The 17,562-nt window shown below is 40.2% G+C and overlaps 2 protein-coding genes across 11 annotated transcripts in view; both read left to right on the top strand.

Moving 5' to 3' along the window:
* The window catches only part of ACSL4 (acyl-CoA synthetase long chain family member 4), a 39,034-nt gene extending 28,016 nt beyond the window's left edge, over window positions 1–11,018 (top strand). For 9 of the 10 annotated variants that reach the window (XM_030449122.1, XM_030449119.1, XM_030449121.1 and 6 more), the window contains 9 exons: window positions 515–638; window positions 1,443–1,514; window positions 2,884–3,023; window positions 3,466–3,638; window positions 3,844–3,918; window positions 4,144–4,335; window positions 4,798–4,912; window positions 5,507–5,664; window positions 7,481–11,018. In XM_030449122.1, coding sequence (XP_030304982.1) covers window positions 515–638; window positions 1,443–1,514; window positions 2,884–3,023; window positions 3,466–3,638; window positions 3,844–3,918; window positions 4,144–4,335; window positions 4,798–4,912; window positions 5,507–5,664; window positions 7,481–7,638 — 1,207 coding nt within the window. In that variant the 3' untranslated portion in view covers window positions 7,639–11,018. Of the gene's footprint in view, window positions 1–514; window positions 639–1,442; window positions 1,515–2,883; window positions 3,024–3,465; window positions 3,639–3,843; window positions 3,919–4,143; window positions 4,336–4,797; window positions 4,913–5,506; window positions 5,665–5,894; window positions 7,458–7,480 lie in introns of those variants that run through there. The other variant, XM_030449117.1, reaches the window with a different exon arrangement.
* A 4,261-nt stretch (window positions 11,019–15,279) lies between these two features.
* On the top strand, window positions 15,280–15,940 carry KCNE5 (potassium voltage-gated channel subfamily E regulatory subunit 5). The gene has a single exon (XM_030449196.1). The coding sequence runs from the start codon at window positions 15,291–15,293 to the stop codon at window positions 15,606–15,608; it is 318 nt and encodes a 105-aa protein (XP_030305056.1). The 5' UTR covers window positions 15,280–15,290; the 3' UTR covers window positions 15,609–15,940.
* Window positions 15,941–17,562: the final 1,622 nt, after the last annotated feature.

Below are 17,562 nucleotides of genomic sequence, written 5' to 3'. Positions count from 1 at the left end.
GTTCTGAATTGATGCTGAAAGCCTCTGGTAAGGAAAACCTCCAAGTTTCTTTTTTATTGAGAAATCTCTGAAAAATTATTTCCTGGAATAAGTGTCAGTGTTTCAGTGACCAACTCTCTTTCTACTAATGTATTTTAGAAGGAGGTGCTATGATGACTGTTAAGGATTTGGAAATCCCTGGTGATTATGTTAAAATAAGGCAATTTCATCTTTTTACTTGGTACCTTGGTACTGCCACAAGGATTAGAAATAGCAGTGAAGCACTAAGGAATCCTTGAGTTTCCTAGAAAACAGGGCAAACCTGTAATTCATACAGATTTGAGTAAGGTACAATTTTCCCCATTTTGCTTCTAAACTCTGGTTTGAAATTGCACCCTTGTGTGCAGAAGCATAAACCTCACTTGTGATCCAGTTCTTTCAAAAAGTAGTAACTAAGCACCCAGTAAAACTGTTAAGCAGTAATTTCAGTCCACTCGTGCATCATTGTTAATTAGATAATCCTTTCCTTTCCTAGACCCAAGGATACTTACATTGGTTATTTGCCTCTGGCCCATGTATTAGAACTGACAGCAGAAATTTCTTGCATCACTTATGGCTGCAGAATTGGCTATTCCTCTCCACTCACGCTATCGGATCAGGTGAGGGAGGAGGGGGAGCTGACATTTTCTTTTGCAGTCTGCATTCTCTCTCAGCTGTCCTCTTTCATTTAAGAACTGCTGGTGGATATGACTCTTTAGAAATGTTTGATTTTTTTTTTCTTCAGAAAATGATGCAAAATAACATTTCTGGTGAATATAGCAGCAGGTCATACATATAAATTTTATTAAAACCTTGACTTTTATGATACTTTGGAATTCTAAAAGAAAATCTAATAACTGCTTATAGTATTATCTACTGGGTATCAGGATAAGAACTACTATTAATAGATAGCTGAATGTAAGGCTGTTTTAAAGTGATGTTAGGTTTTTGGTCTCACTTTATCAGTTACTAAGCCAGAGGTTGTACTTGTGTTTAGCCATTTGTCTTTTTCCAGTTAACAATTAAGATAAATAAGAGCAAATGAATCTGGAAAAGAATGCTTTGTATGTTTTGCTGGTATAGAGATTACACCAGGCCAAAGAAACTCATGGAGAAAGTGGAGGAGAAAGCCAAAGCTAGAACTGAGGAAGTGAGAGAAAGAAAGATGTAGACTTAGAGGTAGACTTAGCCTAAGATGACTTAGCCAGGTTGGGCTTGTAAAACCCTCAGACTGTGAAATTGTTACCAATCTACTTTTTCCCATCATCAGCAGTGGGGGCGTGGAAATAACAGGGAACTTTTTTCTGAGGGACAGAAGAGATTTAAACAAATGATGTACTAATATATCTGCCCTTTCTTTGGTCCTTTTCTAAAGAGCTGGGTGATTTTTAGCTTCATTAATTCACATTATTCTCTTTTTACAGTCAAGTAAAATTAAGAAGGGAAGCAAAGGAGACTGTACTGTACTAAAGCCTACCCTGATGGCAGCTGTGCCTGTAAGTATGCACAAGTAGAAAGAATGGAATTTTTTTGCTAAATGTATCTTGTTCCTGCTAGCAAAATCTATTCACTTTTTTTTCTTTTGGAAATATTAGACAATATTATGCAGGTAAATTGAGCTGACAACAATGTACAGTTTCCCTTAAGTTGCCTAAATCCCAATCATGAAGATTTGAAGGAGCTAATAAATGAAAATGAGAGGTTTCTAATAAGACTTTAATATTTTGATCTCTGCAGTTTCAGAGTACACGATTTGTATAACTTTCATACCAATTGTGATTTGATTTCTGTTAAAAAGCACATAAATACTTCAAAATTTTGTGCTCTGTAACAGACTTGAAGGACCCAGTCTATAGAGTTCTGCTAAATACTTTACCAGTCTGAACACTTTTTAGGTTCTGTATATTTTAGTGAAAAGGTTATTATTTTAATAGAAATTCATTTCCTGTCTGCGAAAGCATTGTGGTTTCCTGTTAGGTAAGCTAGAATTACTGCAACCACATTGTTTTGAAAGTTGAAAATCTTTTCTTGGAAAAGAAACTGGTCAGATGAAATCTTAGTTCATTCCCTTGTGCTTGCCCTTTGCCATGGATAAAGTACAGCAGTAGGACTCCTCAGCACAATAACTCTTGCATGGCATACACCAAGTTTTAGCTCCAGAGATTTATCTAGACTTGAATTCAGAATTTTCTGAATTATTTTGTCACATGTGAAATACAGGTTGAGGTGTTGCCACTAATGAGAGCAGTGTAACACAGCAAGTTTCACTGCCCTGTGACATGTTACCCAAGATTTGTAGCTGTGGTTGACAGAGAAGGTACCTTCAGAATGAGGGGTGAAAAGTAGTCTAAAACCAAAGCTGAGATTTAAAAAGGTGTTGGTAGAAATGCAAGGGGTACTATGCTATGAATTACTGCAGTATTTCTGAAGGCCCTCAATAATTACTCAGTTTCTTGCCCTTGACTTGCCTGTCTGCAGCAGTTTTCTAATACAAGGTGCATACTGCAGCATGAGGGCTCTTTCAAGCTATGCTGGTGAGAGGAGAAAAGAGTGAATGGAGAGAAAAAGTAAGGCTAAGTCACTGATTTCCTACTGGATTTTTGACACTTTGTTCCACTCATTTCAAATAGCTCCAAGCTAGAATGGTCTATAATTGACTAACTGATCACACATTAGAAGCATTACAGTTAAGCATTGCCTAACCAATGATGCATTTTTGCTCTTACTGTTTTTTGCTCTTACCTGTTTCAAAGGGGGAATTAATGGGGTTTTTCAATTTTAACATGGAAATCAATCTCCACATGCTAGTCTATTCTATGTGGTGATTTTCTTTGCTTTTTTTTTCCTTTTAAAAAAACTTTGCAGGAAATAATGGACAGAATTTATAAAAATGTCATGAGTAAAGTCCAAGAGATGAACTACATTCAGAGAACTCTTTTCAAGATAGGCTATGACTACAAATTGGAACAGATCAAGAGGGGATATGATGCACCTCTGTGTAACGTGTAAGTACAATTCAGAGTCCCAGTGTACTTTGTTCCTTGTGATTTGAGATAGCTTAGATGATGGTTTTTTTCAAACTCTGACATCAGACAATTCTCCTCCAACATACAAATATCATCTAATGACTAACTGGAATAATCCATGTTTTTGCTGGAAAGGGGTGAGATACTTAATGGTAGGAATGACTCATCTTCAGACCAGATGACTGGTTAGTTTTCATTGGATTGCTTTTTTAGTAATAGAACTGGAATGTTTGCTTAGTTAAGTTACAGGAATTCTGCCATCTCTAAGTATTACGCAAGAGGTGTTGTTTTTAATTATCCCCACTGCCACTAAAAACTGCCAGTGATTAATTTTTAAGGTGTTCCAAATAGGATGAAAGGTTTGTGTCTTTTTCTAAAAGTGACCCGAGTGATTTTTTAATGCTTTGTTCCTTCTTTCAAGGTTATTGTTTAAAAAAGTAAAGGCACTACTGGGAGGGAATGTCCGTATGATGCTTTCTGGAGGAGCACCACTCTCACCTCAGACACAGAGATTCATGAACATCTGTTTTTGCTGCCCTGTTGGTCAAGGCTACGGCCTAACAGAAACGTGTGGAGCTGGAACAATTACAGAAGGTAATTAAAATGCTTCTAGAAATGCATAGTTTAAGATATAGATGTATATTGGAGCCCCAGTATTGGTGAGGTTTTTTTGTAAAGTCAAAATATCTGTAGTGCTCAACTGCAATAAAGTAACCTGAGATAAGCTACCACCTGGCTTATGGTTTGAGTTTATATTCCAAATTACAATCTTTGTATTTTTCTTTGTTCTGTCCCTAAGTTGCTGATTACAGCACTGGCAGAGTTGGAGCTCCTCTTATTTGCTGTGAAATAAAACTGAGAGACTGGCAGGAAGGTGAGTATTCAGTTGTTTGATTTCAGAGTCACTCATATAACCACTGCTTAGCTGGTTTCTTTGCCTGTCTGGTTTGCTAGGTGTAACACATAAATAATTGTTCTTGATCTTCTGAAATAATCATCACTCTGTGTGCATTAACTTCACGCTGAAGTTTCAAAACATTTTCTCAGCAGCAGAATGTACAAGTTACAAATAATTGTCTGGGGATTTTCTTGTTTTCAGGGGGCTATACTAATAAAGACAAGCCAAATCCTAGAGGAGAAATTATAATTGGTGGACCTAATGTCTCCATGGGATATTTTAGAAATGAAGAGAAGACAGCAGAAGAGTTCTCCACTGATGAGAATGGGCAGAGGTGGTTCTGTACAGGAGATATAGGGGAATTTCATCCAGATGGGTGTCTGCAGATCATAGGTTGGTCACAGTTTTTGATATCTTAATATATTATATCAAGATCTTGACTAAACATAATATGCTGTTAATCCTGTTGGCTTTGCCAAGACTAATCCACTTAAAGCTTATCTGCCTGCAGAATCACAGTGTAAATGAATTCACAGAAGTTCTTGCATCTGTAGGAGAATTTTTGAGGTTTTGCCATTTTCTGTGATACTGTCACTATCTAAATTTAACACAAGGACTTGAAAGAATATGTGCAAGATTAGTTTTTGGTATGAATTACAAAGCTTTAAAATCAGAGCCCCCATAACTTTCATGCACGTTGAGTGACAAGTTGAGTGCTACATAAACTTTTTAATGGAAGCCTTTATAAAGTTGACAGATTATGTATATGCCATTAGCTGCTTTAAGATTTTAGTAATGTTTAAGATTTTAATTCATGTTTATTTAGAAGATTTTTCCTTCCCCCTTGACTTCTAGATCGTAAGAAAGACCTGGTGAAGCTACAAGCAGGAGAATATGTATCTCTGGGCAAAGTAGAGGCAGCACTGAAGAACTGTCCATTGATTGACAATATCTGTGCTTATGCCAAAAGGTAACAGTGATATCAACTTAGAAACTCCATGTGGGGTAAAAATGCAGTACAGGCTCAGCTCTCTGATGATGCATTGTTGGTTTCTATTGGACAAGTAGCACAGGTGCCCACATTCCCTAAAACCTGAAGAAATGACCTCTGGTTTTCTGGGGGGCATTTCTCCTATCCTCATACATTCCAGTTCCATCCCATCCATTCCCAAACAAGTATCATTTTATTTAGCATGGTTTTTGGCTTTCTGTCAGAATATGAAAGAAAAGTTCATCTGGAAATAGTCAACTTAGAGGCACTACATGAAGGGAAAATGAAGAAAAGTAGCTAAACACTAGCTGGAAAGCTAAACTGAGATTTGTACTTGTGAAATTATGGTAAAACATGATAGCCAAACCTAACACTATAAAACAATTTAGAATACCTTTGATAAGTCAGTTTTGAAGATCTACTGTACAAGAATGATCTGTAGGAAGGAATGACTACAGTTCAAAGAGCACTCTGGACCTGTGTATCTAACATCAAGTAAGCATTACACCCCAAAATGGAAATCTCAACTATTTGCATCTTTTTTCCCTTCCTTTTCTTGCCATGCTGTGGCAGTGACCAGTCCTATGTGATCAGTTTTGTGGTTCCTAACCAGAAGAAGCTGACAGCATTAGCTGAGCAGAAAGGCATCAGTGGCACCTGGGTAGATATTTGTAACAATCCCACAATGGAAGCTGAAATACTGCGAGAGATTAAAGAAGTGGCAAACAAGAGTAAGTAAAATAGTATTTTGTGTTAACCAATCTTTAACCAGCAAAAATTTTCACTAACTGCTCTTCCTTCTCTTCCTGTTGCCTCCATCTCTGCCAAAGCTTAATAGTTTAATCAGAGGCAAAGACCACATCAGATTGTTGCCCATTATCCCAGGAACTCACATACTTTTTGGTCATACTGAATACTTCATAATTTTTAATATTCTTAAAAAGTTGCTTGTCTAATACAGGTAAAATAAAGCCCAAAAGAGCTTTGAGTTTGGAAGGAAAGTTACAAGACATTTGCTGGTAAGAAAACTAGTTAAGCAAGCTATCTCAGCTTTTTTTCCCATGCAGCTTTGTCCCCTACAGCTTTGAACAACCATGATCCTTGCAGCTGTCATGGCTTAAAAGCCTGCTGATGCTGTGGGGCTGAACCATCAAAAGCTTCCTCAGTCCTTTATGGGACCCAAATTTAACAAACTAACTGGGGGAAAAAAAGCCTCTAAAGCATTTGGCACCTCCTTCAAGGAAGTAAACTGGACTTAAGCACATGCTAAGCACTGCCTCTCAAACTTCAAAAGAGGAGAATCTGCCTTTTGAAACAGAAAAGGAGGATGAAAGGCACTACTAAGCCTGGCCTTTAAAAATAAATAAATAAATCGATCCCTAGGACTCAGAGTCGGGTCCATGTTTTGTGTCATGCACTAGGCAAATTACTATCCCTATAGCTTTGTTTATTTAAAAAAAAATAAATATTTGCTTACACATTCTTTTTACCTTCTAGATAGCAATATACCATTGAGAACCAACTAATTTGTTTTAAATAGTTATGGGAAAAAGTTGCAAAGAGATCATTCTCATTTTTAGTGGAAAATAATACACCTTCCCATGACCAGACGTATGTCTAAATGAGATGAAACAGTAGATGACAATAGCAGTTTGAAGTTGCAGACAGAAGAGCTCCTGGGGACAGATTTACAGCCAGCTTCAATCCCAACTGCCTGCCATGTGCTGCCGCCCAGAGGCTGTGCTGCCACCAGCTGTCCTACAAATAAATAATGCAAGTCTGTGGCTGTGGGATCCTGTTACAGGCTGATATGCAGGTGCTGAGAGCCTGGAATGTTGTGTTGCACACGTGGAGCAGCTCCCTGCCATGTTCCTGATGTCCCTGCTCTTCTCCCTGAAGCAGTTATCCCCCTCCTCCCTTGCTTACCCCTCACTGGGGGATTGTCTGGGCAAGAGCTGGGAAGAGGTTTGGTTGCAATGAGGCTGAGCATGTGCCAAGCCACTGCTTCCAGCTGAAGGGAAAATAAGGGATCAAGGTAACAAAAAATACAGAAGACTCCCTTTATTTTGAACTCTAACCAAACTCTTAGGAAGGAGAAACTTGAGAAAGAATCTTTCAAGCACGGAAGGTATAAAAGTACTTCATTATAATTTAAATGTGATGCATATGCAACTAGTTCTAGTTAATCTAATTATTACTGCATTGCTATACTAAAGATAAAGCTGTAGATTTCAGCGAATCCCCTTGAGACAGTACTCTCAGATCTTGAGGCCACACTCATTTGTTGCATGCTTTTGATTTTGCACTGTCACGTCCAGTACAAGCTCCAAGTACAGTGTTATTAGGATATCTGCACACTGAGCAGCACTCAGCACTGGTACTAGATTAAATTTGCTTGTGGCCCTTCTGTAAAGTTAATGAATTAAGCAGGACACCACATTACCCAAGCTACAGGGTGTGCTGCTTACTTCAGATTAATTCAGATACTGAATGAATGAATATTTCATTTGGCTCTGTATCACAGTCATGCTTTTGTTTTTCCTGCAGTGAAATTAGAAAGGTTTGAGATACCCATCAAGGTACGGCTCAGCCCTGAACCATGGACCCCAGAGACTGGGTTAGTAACAGATGCTTTCAAGCTGAAAAGGAAAGAACTGAAAAACCATTACCTCAACGACATTGAAAGAATGTATGGAGGCAAATAAAACAAGCTGTGAGCAGACAGTTGTGCAGAGTTCCTTCTCATGCCTCAGTCTTGGATGTCTGTGTATACTGTAGATATCGCACATTCAGAAAACACACCAAATGGAGGAAGGTTTTTACAATCTCTATGAAGTACAACAGAATATTTTAGACTCCAAATTATTAATTATTAGCAGGTTGGACAGTGATGGTCTTCATAGATTTTCATGTGATCATCTACAGATTGGAGGCAGACATTATGTGAAGCAGCATGACCTGGTAATTTTATTATTATTGTTTCTCTAGCATATTCAGACTGTTTGCAGCTTCTCTTTTACTTCATTCTGAAGACTGGCCTATATTTCAAAGTGAAAAATTAATGTAACTGTGATTTTTCTGTCATAGTAAGATACCTAGAGAGGCAGGAAAAGAGTATTTAAAGTCTACCATTCTCCATTTGAAAACAAACAGGACAACATTAGTCAAGAACTTCCTAGAGATTACTAATAATGCAGTGCTTGAGAATGGATGAATTATTCTGCACATCAGTTAGTGTCTTGCATATTTACAGTGCCTAAAAAAGAGTACAGAGTACACTTACTGAAATGAAGGTGAACTGAAAAGCTTTGTAAAACAAAGTTATTTGAAATTTCATTCAAGAGCATTGAATTAACTGTTTCAACTTCCAACTCACCAAATACGTTTTTACTTGCCATTGTGTTTTAATTCAAGCAGAGCTTTCCACTAGAACACACAGCATAAAAGACAACAGACTTGCACTGCTACAGGAGGTACTGATGAGAAATCATCACCTGAAAGCAGAATGCACAACTTGCATCTGGCAAACAACAGTGAAATTGATGGCAGTTGTCTCTAAGTAGATTTGAAACTCCAATGAGTTTTGTTTGTTGAGTTTTTTTAAGGGGTGGTTGGTGATTTTAAGGCACTGATCTTCTAGATCTTCACATACATGTGAGTAATGGTACAGGCTACCTGTATGTAATGTAGAGGATCAGGGACTAAAAGTCTGTATTCAGTTTATGAAAGGTATTTCCGTTCACCTTTTAAGCATGGCAGGCATAACAAGGCAACCAGAAACCAGGTTGTTTCATGGAGTCTTGTTTTACTTATGGAAAATAGTCTGTGGCCAGGAAACTTTGGTTTATGGAACTCATAAAAAGGGACAGAAACTTTACAGAAAACTGAAACTCTTTACAGAAACTTATAAAAATGTTCGCTTATTAACTGGAAGTCATAGATGTGAAGAAGTGGGAAGAGACAGTAATAGTTCATAATTTTGTGTGCAGAATCCTGTGTCTTCTTTTGAATTGTAAATGAGTTCCTGCATCCCTGCTAGCTCTTCACACTTGAACCATAAATGCTGTAAAAAAGTGGAGGCTCTTGATACTGTTCTACTTTGCACTTTCTTAATCGTTTTATATATGTTGCTTACATTTTGTACAGCTGTGGCCCTCAACTGCTACATATTACAAATTCATTTTAAAAGTATTTATAGATTTCTATTGATAATATTTGTGTTGTGTATATGATGGTTAAGAATTATTTGGTATTGTTGCTGTACAGAAAGCAAAAGATTTTGTACAATGCTTGTCTTGAAGATACTAGCTTGCAATTTCAGGGCAGTTTTTCCCTTTATTGCATGTATGTGTATATTTCTTTTTTCCAGTTCAAACAGATTTTGGCAAAAATAAATTATGGCTATATAATCATTAAACTAAACTAACCCTTCACCTTGGGACCAACTTCAAGCTTCCCCAAGCATAACTTTCTCTGACCAGTCCAGAACACTGCCAGCTCATCTTCCAAGAACACCGAGGGGAAAAAAGGAAAAATATAAAGCTGACTGTATCTAGCTGTGCATGGAACTAAAATGGTCACTAAAAGGAACGAGGAAATAGCTTTTCTAAAAAGGAAAATTATTTTTTTAAAGACACATAGGGTTGGTTTATGATAACACAAAATGCTTCCCATATCCTATCTGTAAATGCCTCTGTCCTGGAACAACATTACCAGTTTTTCAGTATTTAAAATTGGTCACTACTAAATAGCCTTTAGTCAGCCTGTTAGCATCACAAGAGTTAAACACATGTAAGAAACTTATTTGCACTTCAGTCTGTCAGCAGGTTGTATGATTATTTTTTTTTAACCATGAATGTATTTCTATGAAATGTATTTTATCTAGGCTGCAGGTATCTTGTGTCTTGGTTGACTGAGAATTACTGTTTCAATATATACACACATCCACACAGCATTAACATTTCAAAAGTGGAATACAGTTTAAATGGTTCAACAAATTTGTGTTCTGGAAGATCTTTATTATGTTGCACAAGTTATTTCTTGTTACCATTCACACATTTTCTCTGAAACTGAGCATACCTTAAGAAGTTCTCAAAAGCAGCAGATACTGAAAACAAAGCCTAGAGTGGGCCTTGTTTTCCTTTCAAGAAATGAACTAAATGTGGATGTGCTGCAAAAGACCATCTTTAGCACACAGCAGCTTTCCAGACTTTTGGAGAGGTGAAGGATTACATCAGGCTGCCTTCAAAGCTGAGGATTATTTGCAAATATAATACTTGCAACTATGTAAAAAAATTATCCTTATTTTTAATGAATTCTAAATCCTTTTGTGAGAGCTTGTGGAAATTTGGGATGAGCAAGTATGTCATTCTTGCTATCAAAAATGAGGAAGTCATAGTGTATGGCTTCAAAACCTTGATAGAGGTAACACAAAATCCTATGCTTGACTGAAGGACATACAAGACAAGACTGAAGTGTGAGGGAGCAGCTTATTTACTAAATGTGAAGGTCCCAGAAACCTCTAAGTAGATGCAAGATATTCATGTTGAGAATTGAAGATTATACTCCTATGTCTGAGAAACAAGTTCAAAGAGAAAAAAAAGAAAAAGCAAGCAGCATTTTGGCCATGTCTGATCCAAGACTGTATTTATAACCTCTACTTCAAAAAACAGGATGTCTAGAGAAAGATGACAGCCACAATAGCAGTGAGGTTAGCAAGCTTGATCTGTGATTATAGTTGTTTAGCTGGCCTGAGGAAAAATGGCACATAAGGAGATTAACCTTCAACTACATACAATGTTACTTACCCAAGGCACAGAAAAGCTGTCACCAGTGGAAGAGGAGACAGAAAGAGTTACCCTGAGTGACACTTACGACATTTTGAAAGAAACACAGAAATTCAAGTAATTTCCTTACTAAATACTGAATTAATAGATCAAAATCTCTGCCACTCAAGATCTCAGTGAAGGTCAGACACCCTTCAGGAACAGCTTTGACACAGAACTTTGGGTGAGAGCTAGAAGAGAAGACCTGGTATTTTGTACCTAATGCCACTGAAGATCTTGCAAGGGGGGGAAAAAAAAAAGTATAAAGCAATGAGCTATTCCATTAGCAGCAGGTGAGCTGGTGTTTAACCAATCCAAAGCAATTGCAGTGCTTGTTATAACATCAGGAATCTTTAAAGAGTATAACACTGTGTAGAGAGCTGCCTGTCAGGAAGCCAGATGTTGAACTGCAGTTCCCAGACACTTTCTGGCTGTATCAGGATCAGGACATGAGCTAAGAATGTGTGTCTCTAATTTTCAGTCAAAAAATAATCCCCAAATCTACCACATAATTTCAAAAAACTAGATTGTATTCTAGTGGTAAATTAGTAATGATCTGCAGTTACATCCAATGCAAGAAATAAATTCCCATTATGTATTTAGTTTTGGTGTGGCTTGTCTTTTTTTTACTGAGCCTGTCTAATGGCTAAACTCTACTACATGACAGTAAATCATTTTCCCTTTTGGAGGATAAAATTCAAGCATCAGGACCTTAAAAATAACAAATCTTGTGCTTTTTTTGCCTAAGGTATCACAAAGGTGATTTGCAAAGTACAGTCAGTGAAGCTGCTACATGGCATGCTGAATGATGCACAGAGTAAACTCAGGTATTTTACAGCAGTGTGACTTGACCTGGATTAATAAACAAAACACTTCCAGTTAACTCAGTGCTGCTGAGAATGGATTGATTGCCTTTTTTTTTTTTTTTTTTTTTTAACACAACAGGATTACATCGGTCCTGGAGGAACAGGACTACATTAAGAACTCATTTGCTGTTGGCCTGTTATCTTCTCATTCTGACAGAAAGGGGGTGTAGTTTGTACTACTCCTTTGCAACGGGGAAATGCAGTATCTAGAATCTTCCTACACCTTTAATGGGGAGAGACATTTTGAAGAAAATCAACAACAGGCCAAAACCTGGTCTCCCATTTTGAAACACCAATAATCTGATTAATGATGAACATTCACACAGATGCCAGAAGTCCCTATGTTCCTCTTGCTTATCTCTGCATACACTTGTCTTCTATTCCAGAGGGGTGACCACACCTACACTCTCCCCATTATTTCTGAAAATCCAGACTCCAGGCACAAATACTGCTCCCTCCAAAGCAAGATCTTGGATCATTAAAGCAAAATTTAATCATATCATAGGATGGTTTGGGTTGGAAGGGGCCTTGAAGATCATCCAGTTCCAACCCTCCTGCCATGGGCTGGGACACTTCCCTATAACCCAGGTTGCTCCAACCTGGCCTTGAACACTTTCAGGGAGGGGGCAGCCAAAGCTTCTCTGGGCATCCTGGGCCAGTGCCTCACCTCCCTCATACAACTTACTTTTTTAAAAGGCAGATAAAGAAGCAGCAGGGGAAGTAACTTAGCAGTTCTTGATTTGAAACAGTGCTGGACTATTTTAACAGGTTTCTACTGAGCCTATTTCAGAATAAAACTAGCCTAGCTACAACTTCAGGTAGCGAGTCCACAGATTGCTCAAACACTTAACAGAAGCCAGGAGCTCTTGCTGGGGTTTTTATTTGTTTTAAACAACACAGTATCTAAGCCAGACCTTTCCTGTTGGTTATAGATCAGCTTATTACTTATGGCACTCCCCTAGGGAGTGAACATGAAGAATGCATCACTGTTCTCCATAGCTGCCTGCCCTACTTTACTTTTTGTCATTCAAGTATAAGCAAACACAACCTTTCCCAATCAGCCTGTTTTCATAAACTTTAATCAGGGCCACTTAACTAGGGCCACTCTGTCCCTGTGTTCAAAATATGGTACTTGCCCTATAGAGTTTAGGGTAATTACCTCCCCAAGCCAATAACTTCACTACATTCCAGAACACGTTTGTCCCTTCTGTAATAGTCTGGCTCTCACCTTGTGACTGTTTTTCCTTGCTATTTTTAAAACCTGGATCTCTGCTCTGAACACCTGCAGCAGAACAATAATGACACTGCAGTGAGGGGTTGAAATACTCAGGTGGTGACAGGGACTTCTTAAGGAGCTCTGCAAGTGAAAGCTATACCACAATCCAAGCTGAATTTCTAACAAGTCAGCCCAGTTCAATTTTTAACCTACACACAGCCCCTTCAAAGTGTTTACTGGCAAGCAGAGTCCTTACTTTCATAAGAAGGATGCCAAGAAAATTGTTCACAACAAAAAAATAATGCAGAAAGCAAATTAAAACCTGGCACTGTGTGAAGAAAGATTTATCACTCTGGTTTTTGGCTTCTTCACATTCAGCCCTTCTAACTGCAGTTAAAGCTATGATCTATTGTTTTTCCTGTTTCATTGCTCTTGCCTAGCACCAATACACTTTCAGTAGGTCACCTGTAGATAATTAAAAAGCAAGAAGCCAGCAACACATCTGAGCTAAAACCTTTGCTTAAAGGAGACATGATTTTGTGAAAGGACTCAGAGAGAGAAACCCAACCCATATGCACAACAGAAATGCATCTTACTGACTAGTCAGCAATCTCCCACTTTTATTCTAGAACTTACACATTCCACTGATACTGGGGGGAGAGGGGTGGAGATTGTAACTATCCTTAAACCAGAGGGTATCTCAGTTATATTTCAGTGATAGAGAAACAAAAAAATAATGGACTGTGACTCTTAGGGGAAAGTGGCAAAAGGAAGAGAGCGCGTAGTGTTGCAAAACATCCCATTTTACTAGTAGTTCATCTGGAACAACTTAAAGACTCAAAGAGAAGCATTATGGAAAACCAGGTGCTATTCTTTCAAAGCCTAACCCAGCAGGACTTAACTCTTATGAAAAGCCCAAGTCAACACCACACCAATGTGACCCCCCAGACAGGCACTCATTCTGGTCTGCTGCTAAAATCCCTTTCCCTGAAAGCACTGAGAGGAAAATGGGATGGAACACAATGATCAGCCCCAGCCACATCCTGGAAACAAAGAAACTACACAATATACGACTAAATGCTGGGGAGGTTGTGAATCTGTAACACACACAACTGTCACATTCACCTACAAGCATGATGAAGACTGAATTTAAAAGATATCAGATAAACAACCCAGGAGCAGAGAAAATTTGAGGCCCTCAGAACATTCAAAGCATTTTTTAGAACAATACATTAACTATGGGCACAGAACCTTAGGAGGAAAAACAATAAATAAAGACTTGCCTGTCTGCTGCAGCTTCAGTCCCTCTCCAGCACAGACATTCTGGGGACAGCTCAGAAATCAGCCTCCTTTCCCATTTCAACATTCAGTCCTCTCCAGGCCTTTCTGCTTAAGATCCTTTTCAGCTAATTACCAATTGTTTTAGTAACTCCATTAATTCTGCCTGTGGGTGCCTGACCACCACACCTATTGCTGCTCAAGCTCCTGTGGCCCACCACCTTTCTTTGCAACACATCATTGCTTTGCTCTTACTGCACTCCACAGCAAAGCAGCTCTGAGCAGTGACTTGCTCTAGTTGTGTCAGGATGGGGTGCTGGATGGGTGCTGGCTCTTGTGCAGGGCAGCAGCAGGTACCCCACAGCCTCCCTCAGCAGGCAGGGCTCAGATGCCTGTGGGTTTTGCCACAAGGAGCCCTGCAGCAGGGCTGGTAAGCTGCCGAGGCTTTAATGACCTCCAGCCAGCTCCTCCCTGGCTTTATTTTGGTGGAGATGCATTTTCCCAAGAGTTTGCTTTCATTTTGCTTCTGTAATTCAGGAAGCCTGTGAAGGGATCTCACTTTGCTGTCTTCTCTGAGTGAAACAGAGACTCTTCTCAGTTCTCTGCTCTCGTCCTGAGGGAGAGGGAGCCCAGCAGGTCCTCAGCAGGGCTCTGCATTGTCACCTGCACAGGACCTGCTTGCTCCCAGGGGCACAGCTTTGAGGGCTGCTCAGCCGTTTTCTACATGACTGCTTTTTTTCCAGCTGCACCTTTCAAACACAATTAACGTATTTCATCTCCTCAAGCGTGTCAGCGTGCATTGGAATTAAATCTGGCACTGTGAGGATGTGGAATTAGTCTTTTCAAACGTCAGGCTCTCTCCTCCCTGTTCGGAGGGTTGGGGGGTGCAGGTTGGATTTCACACAGACAGCACTATGCTGGGCATCGAGGCCGACACCTTGGATTTCTTGCTTTTTATCCGAACTCCGGGCACGCTAACAACGACACGGATGAAGCTTTGAAAAGCTCTGCGCTACCGCTGACCGCTGGGTTTATCTGCTCAGCTCCCGGGGGTCCGCTCCAGCTCTCACTCGGACTTTCAGGGTCCGTTTTCCAGCGGCTCCACCCGAGGGTGCAGCCGAGCGCACCCAGCCCCGCTTCCCCGGACAGGGGGCGGGCAGCGGGGCCGGGCCATGAACTGCAGCGACGGGGAAGGGCTGCAGGCGCTCATCAACGCCTTGCTGCGGGAGCTGCGCCGCGGCGGCAACACCAGCGCGACCGGGAGCGGGGCCAGGAGCGCGGCTGGGGCCGACGCCTCGCTGTACATCCTGCTGATCATGATCTTCTACGGCTGCCTGGCCGGGGGGCTCATCCTGGCCTACACCCGCTCGCGAAAGCTGGAGTCCAAGCACGATCCCTATCACCTCTACATCGAACGGGACTGGGGCCGCGGCGGCCCGGGGCAGCCGGGCGAGGAGAGCGGCCCCGCCGAGGGCCAGCGGCCGATGTGAGCCTGGGGGCTTGGAGGGTGTCCCGGCTTGTCACAGATCAAAGGGACTGCTGCGGTTCTTTACCTTTCTGGAGTGATTTGTGCTGCTTTTCTACAATAAAGACCCGCGTTGCGTACGTACAGAAACCTCCTCTCATCAATCATCTTCAGATCTTAGTTTAATATCCTGCTTGGAATCGGTTTGTATTCCGCTTTGTTACCTGGCTACACCGCTACTGCGGTGGGCAGCATTTCACAGGAGTAAAAGCAGCTCCAGTATTGTTGTATTATAGGTATTTCTGACACTTCAGAGGGTCAATAGTTGTGCCGGGTACGACTGATGGTAAAGGGCCGGGTCTCATTTTGCTAAAGCAAATTTTTTTGCCTTATGTGGAAGCACTTATCAAAATAAAAAGATATTAGAAACTGCAGCTGTTGCCACGAAGAAAAAGCATGGGTGCCTCACCGTGGTGCTGTGGCTTTGCTGACACACGGTCACTTTTAGAGCCATCAGTAACACTGCACACACAAAGCTGTAATTCCAGTATCTGTGTACAAGATAAGCTTTAAAAATAAAACAACATACAGTACATGCTTGCTACAAAAATACCTAAGCAGGCAAAGGTTCATTCTGATGTCCAAGCCATGCTACCAGTCTCTCAGTTCTTGGTTTCAGGGTGAGGTTTTTTCAGACTAATGAATGATTCCAAGGAGTAAGTTCCTTCTCTAGGAGTGCTGCACTACACAGCCCCAGCTGCTGTTTGGATTTTCTCCAAAGCACACTGCAGGAAAAAGGAGCTTTGACATTAACTCCAAAGGAGGAGAGATTTTTATGTTAGAGACTTAGATTTCCTATATAACACTCATGCATATTCTTTCCAACAGCAAAATGGTCTCAGCTTCTCCTTCTATTTGGTAACCACTGCATCTTGCTTTCTCTGCTAGAACTTTATGGGGAATCCTTGTAAAAAGGATACGTGAAGTGATGAGCTGCAGTCCAGCTGCAGAGGACTGTCAGTTCTCAAGGTCACCATCACTGTAGAAAACCAGTGCAACATCCACAGACCAGATTGCAAAGTACCCTTACACAGCAAACAGGATCTTGTGAACACCTGGACATTTTAATAATTGAGGAGTATGTGGTGATGAAAAAATTCAAGCTCTAGAAACAATTTCTGTGGGAATATATGCAATAGTACTACATGCCAGCATTTTATCAGTCAATGTGTGTGAAATCTTGAGCTCAGCTGGAAAAATGTAGTTTTCAGCACTGGGTGGGGAAAAAGGATGTCAAGAGAAACTAATGAACTGCCAATATTCTTAAAATTCCCTATCAAATTGTTAGACAACAGTAAAAATTCTAGTACCTCCATCTGCAAGGATTTATACAGTATTTCTGGAAAACCCAAGTACTTACCTCAACTTGGACCTCTGAAGAGCCATAAGCAATATATATACACACACCCCCCCATGTAATTTCTTAAGCTGCACTTTCACACAGGGGTAACTAAAACAACACATCAGCTCCACAAGGTTTGTACAAATTCCTTTGTACAATCAGAATTAAGCTGGCCACAACCAAAGTTTTCCCCTATCAGAGAGAGGGAATCATTATGCTATCCAAAACTTTTTATTTAACCTGCCTCAGTGATTCATTGCTTTCTGCCTGACTGCTGCTCATTGGCAGGACTGGTCTCTCAGAGGCATTACACACAAATAGCTTAAAAAGTATTTGGGAATGGGAATGCTAAGTGCTACAACCTGTGATTAACCCATTTTATTTCACAAATGCAGGTTACTATCTGCTTCACCCTGTAGACATCTTCATAATCCATCTATTTGTCTCCCCCTCACCCCCCAGATGCAAAGTATGTGCAACATACAGTATTTGGGTTCTACCTAAAACAAAAAATGGGCTGCCCTTATGAAAGGGCACTTCATCACCCAGTTCACAAATAAGGAAAGCACAAGGCTTC

Source organism: Calypte anna, chromosome 4, assembly GCF_003957555.1.
Source record: "Calypte anna isolate BGI_N300 chromosome 4, bCalAnn1_v1.p, whole genome shotgun sequence".
NCBI classification, from domain to species: Eukaryota; Metazoa; Chordata; class Aves; order Apodiformes; family Trochilidae; genus Calypte; species Calypte anna.
The sequence above is the reverse complement of the archived record's forward strand: the minus strand, read 5'-3'. Positions and strand labels throughout refer to the sequence as shown.

Bases quoted from the DNA above. Each gene is read 5' to 3' on its own strand.
- KCNE5 (XM_030449196.1), top strand. From the start codon at position 15,291: ATGAACTGCAGCGACGGGGAAGGGCTGCAGGCGCTCATCAACGCCTTG.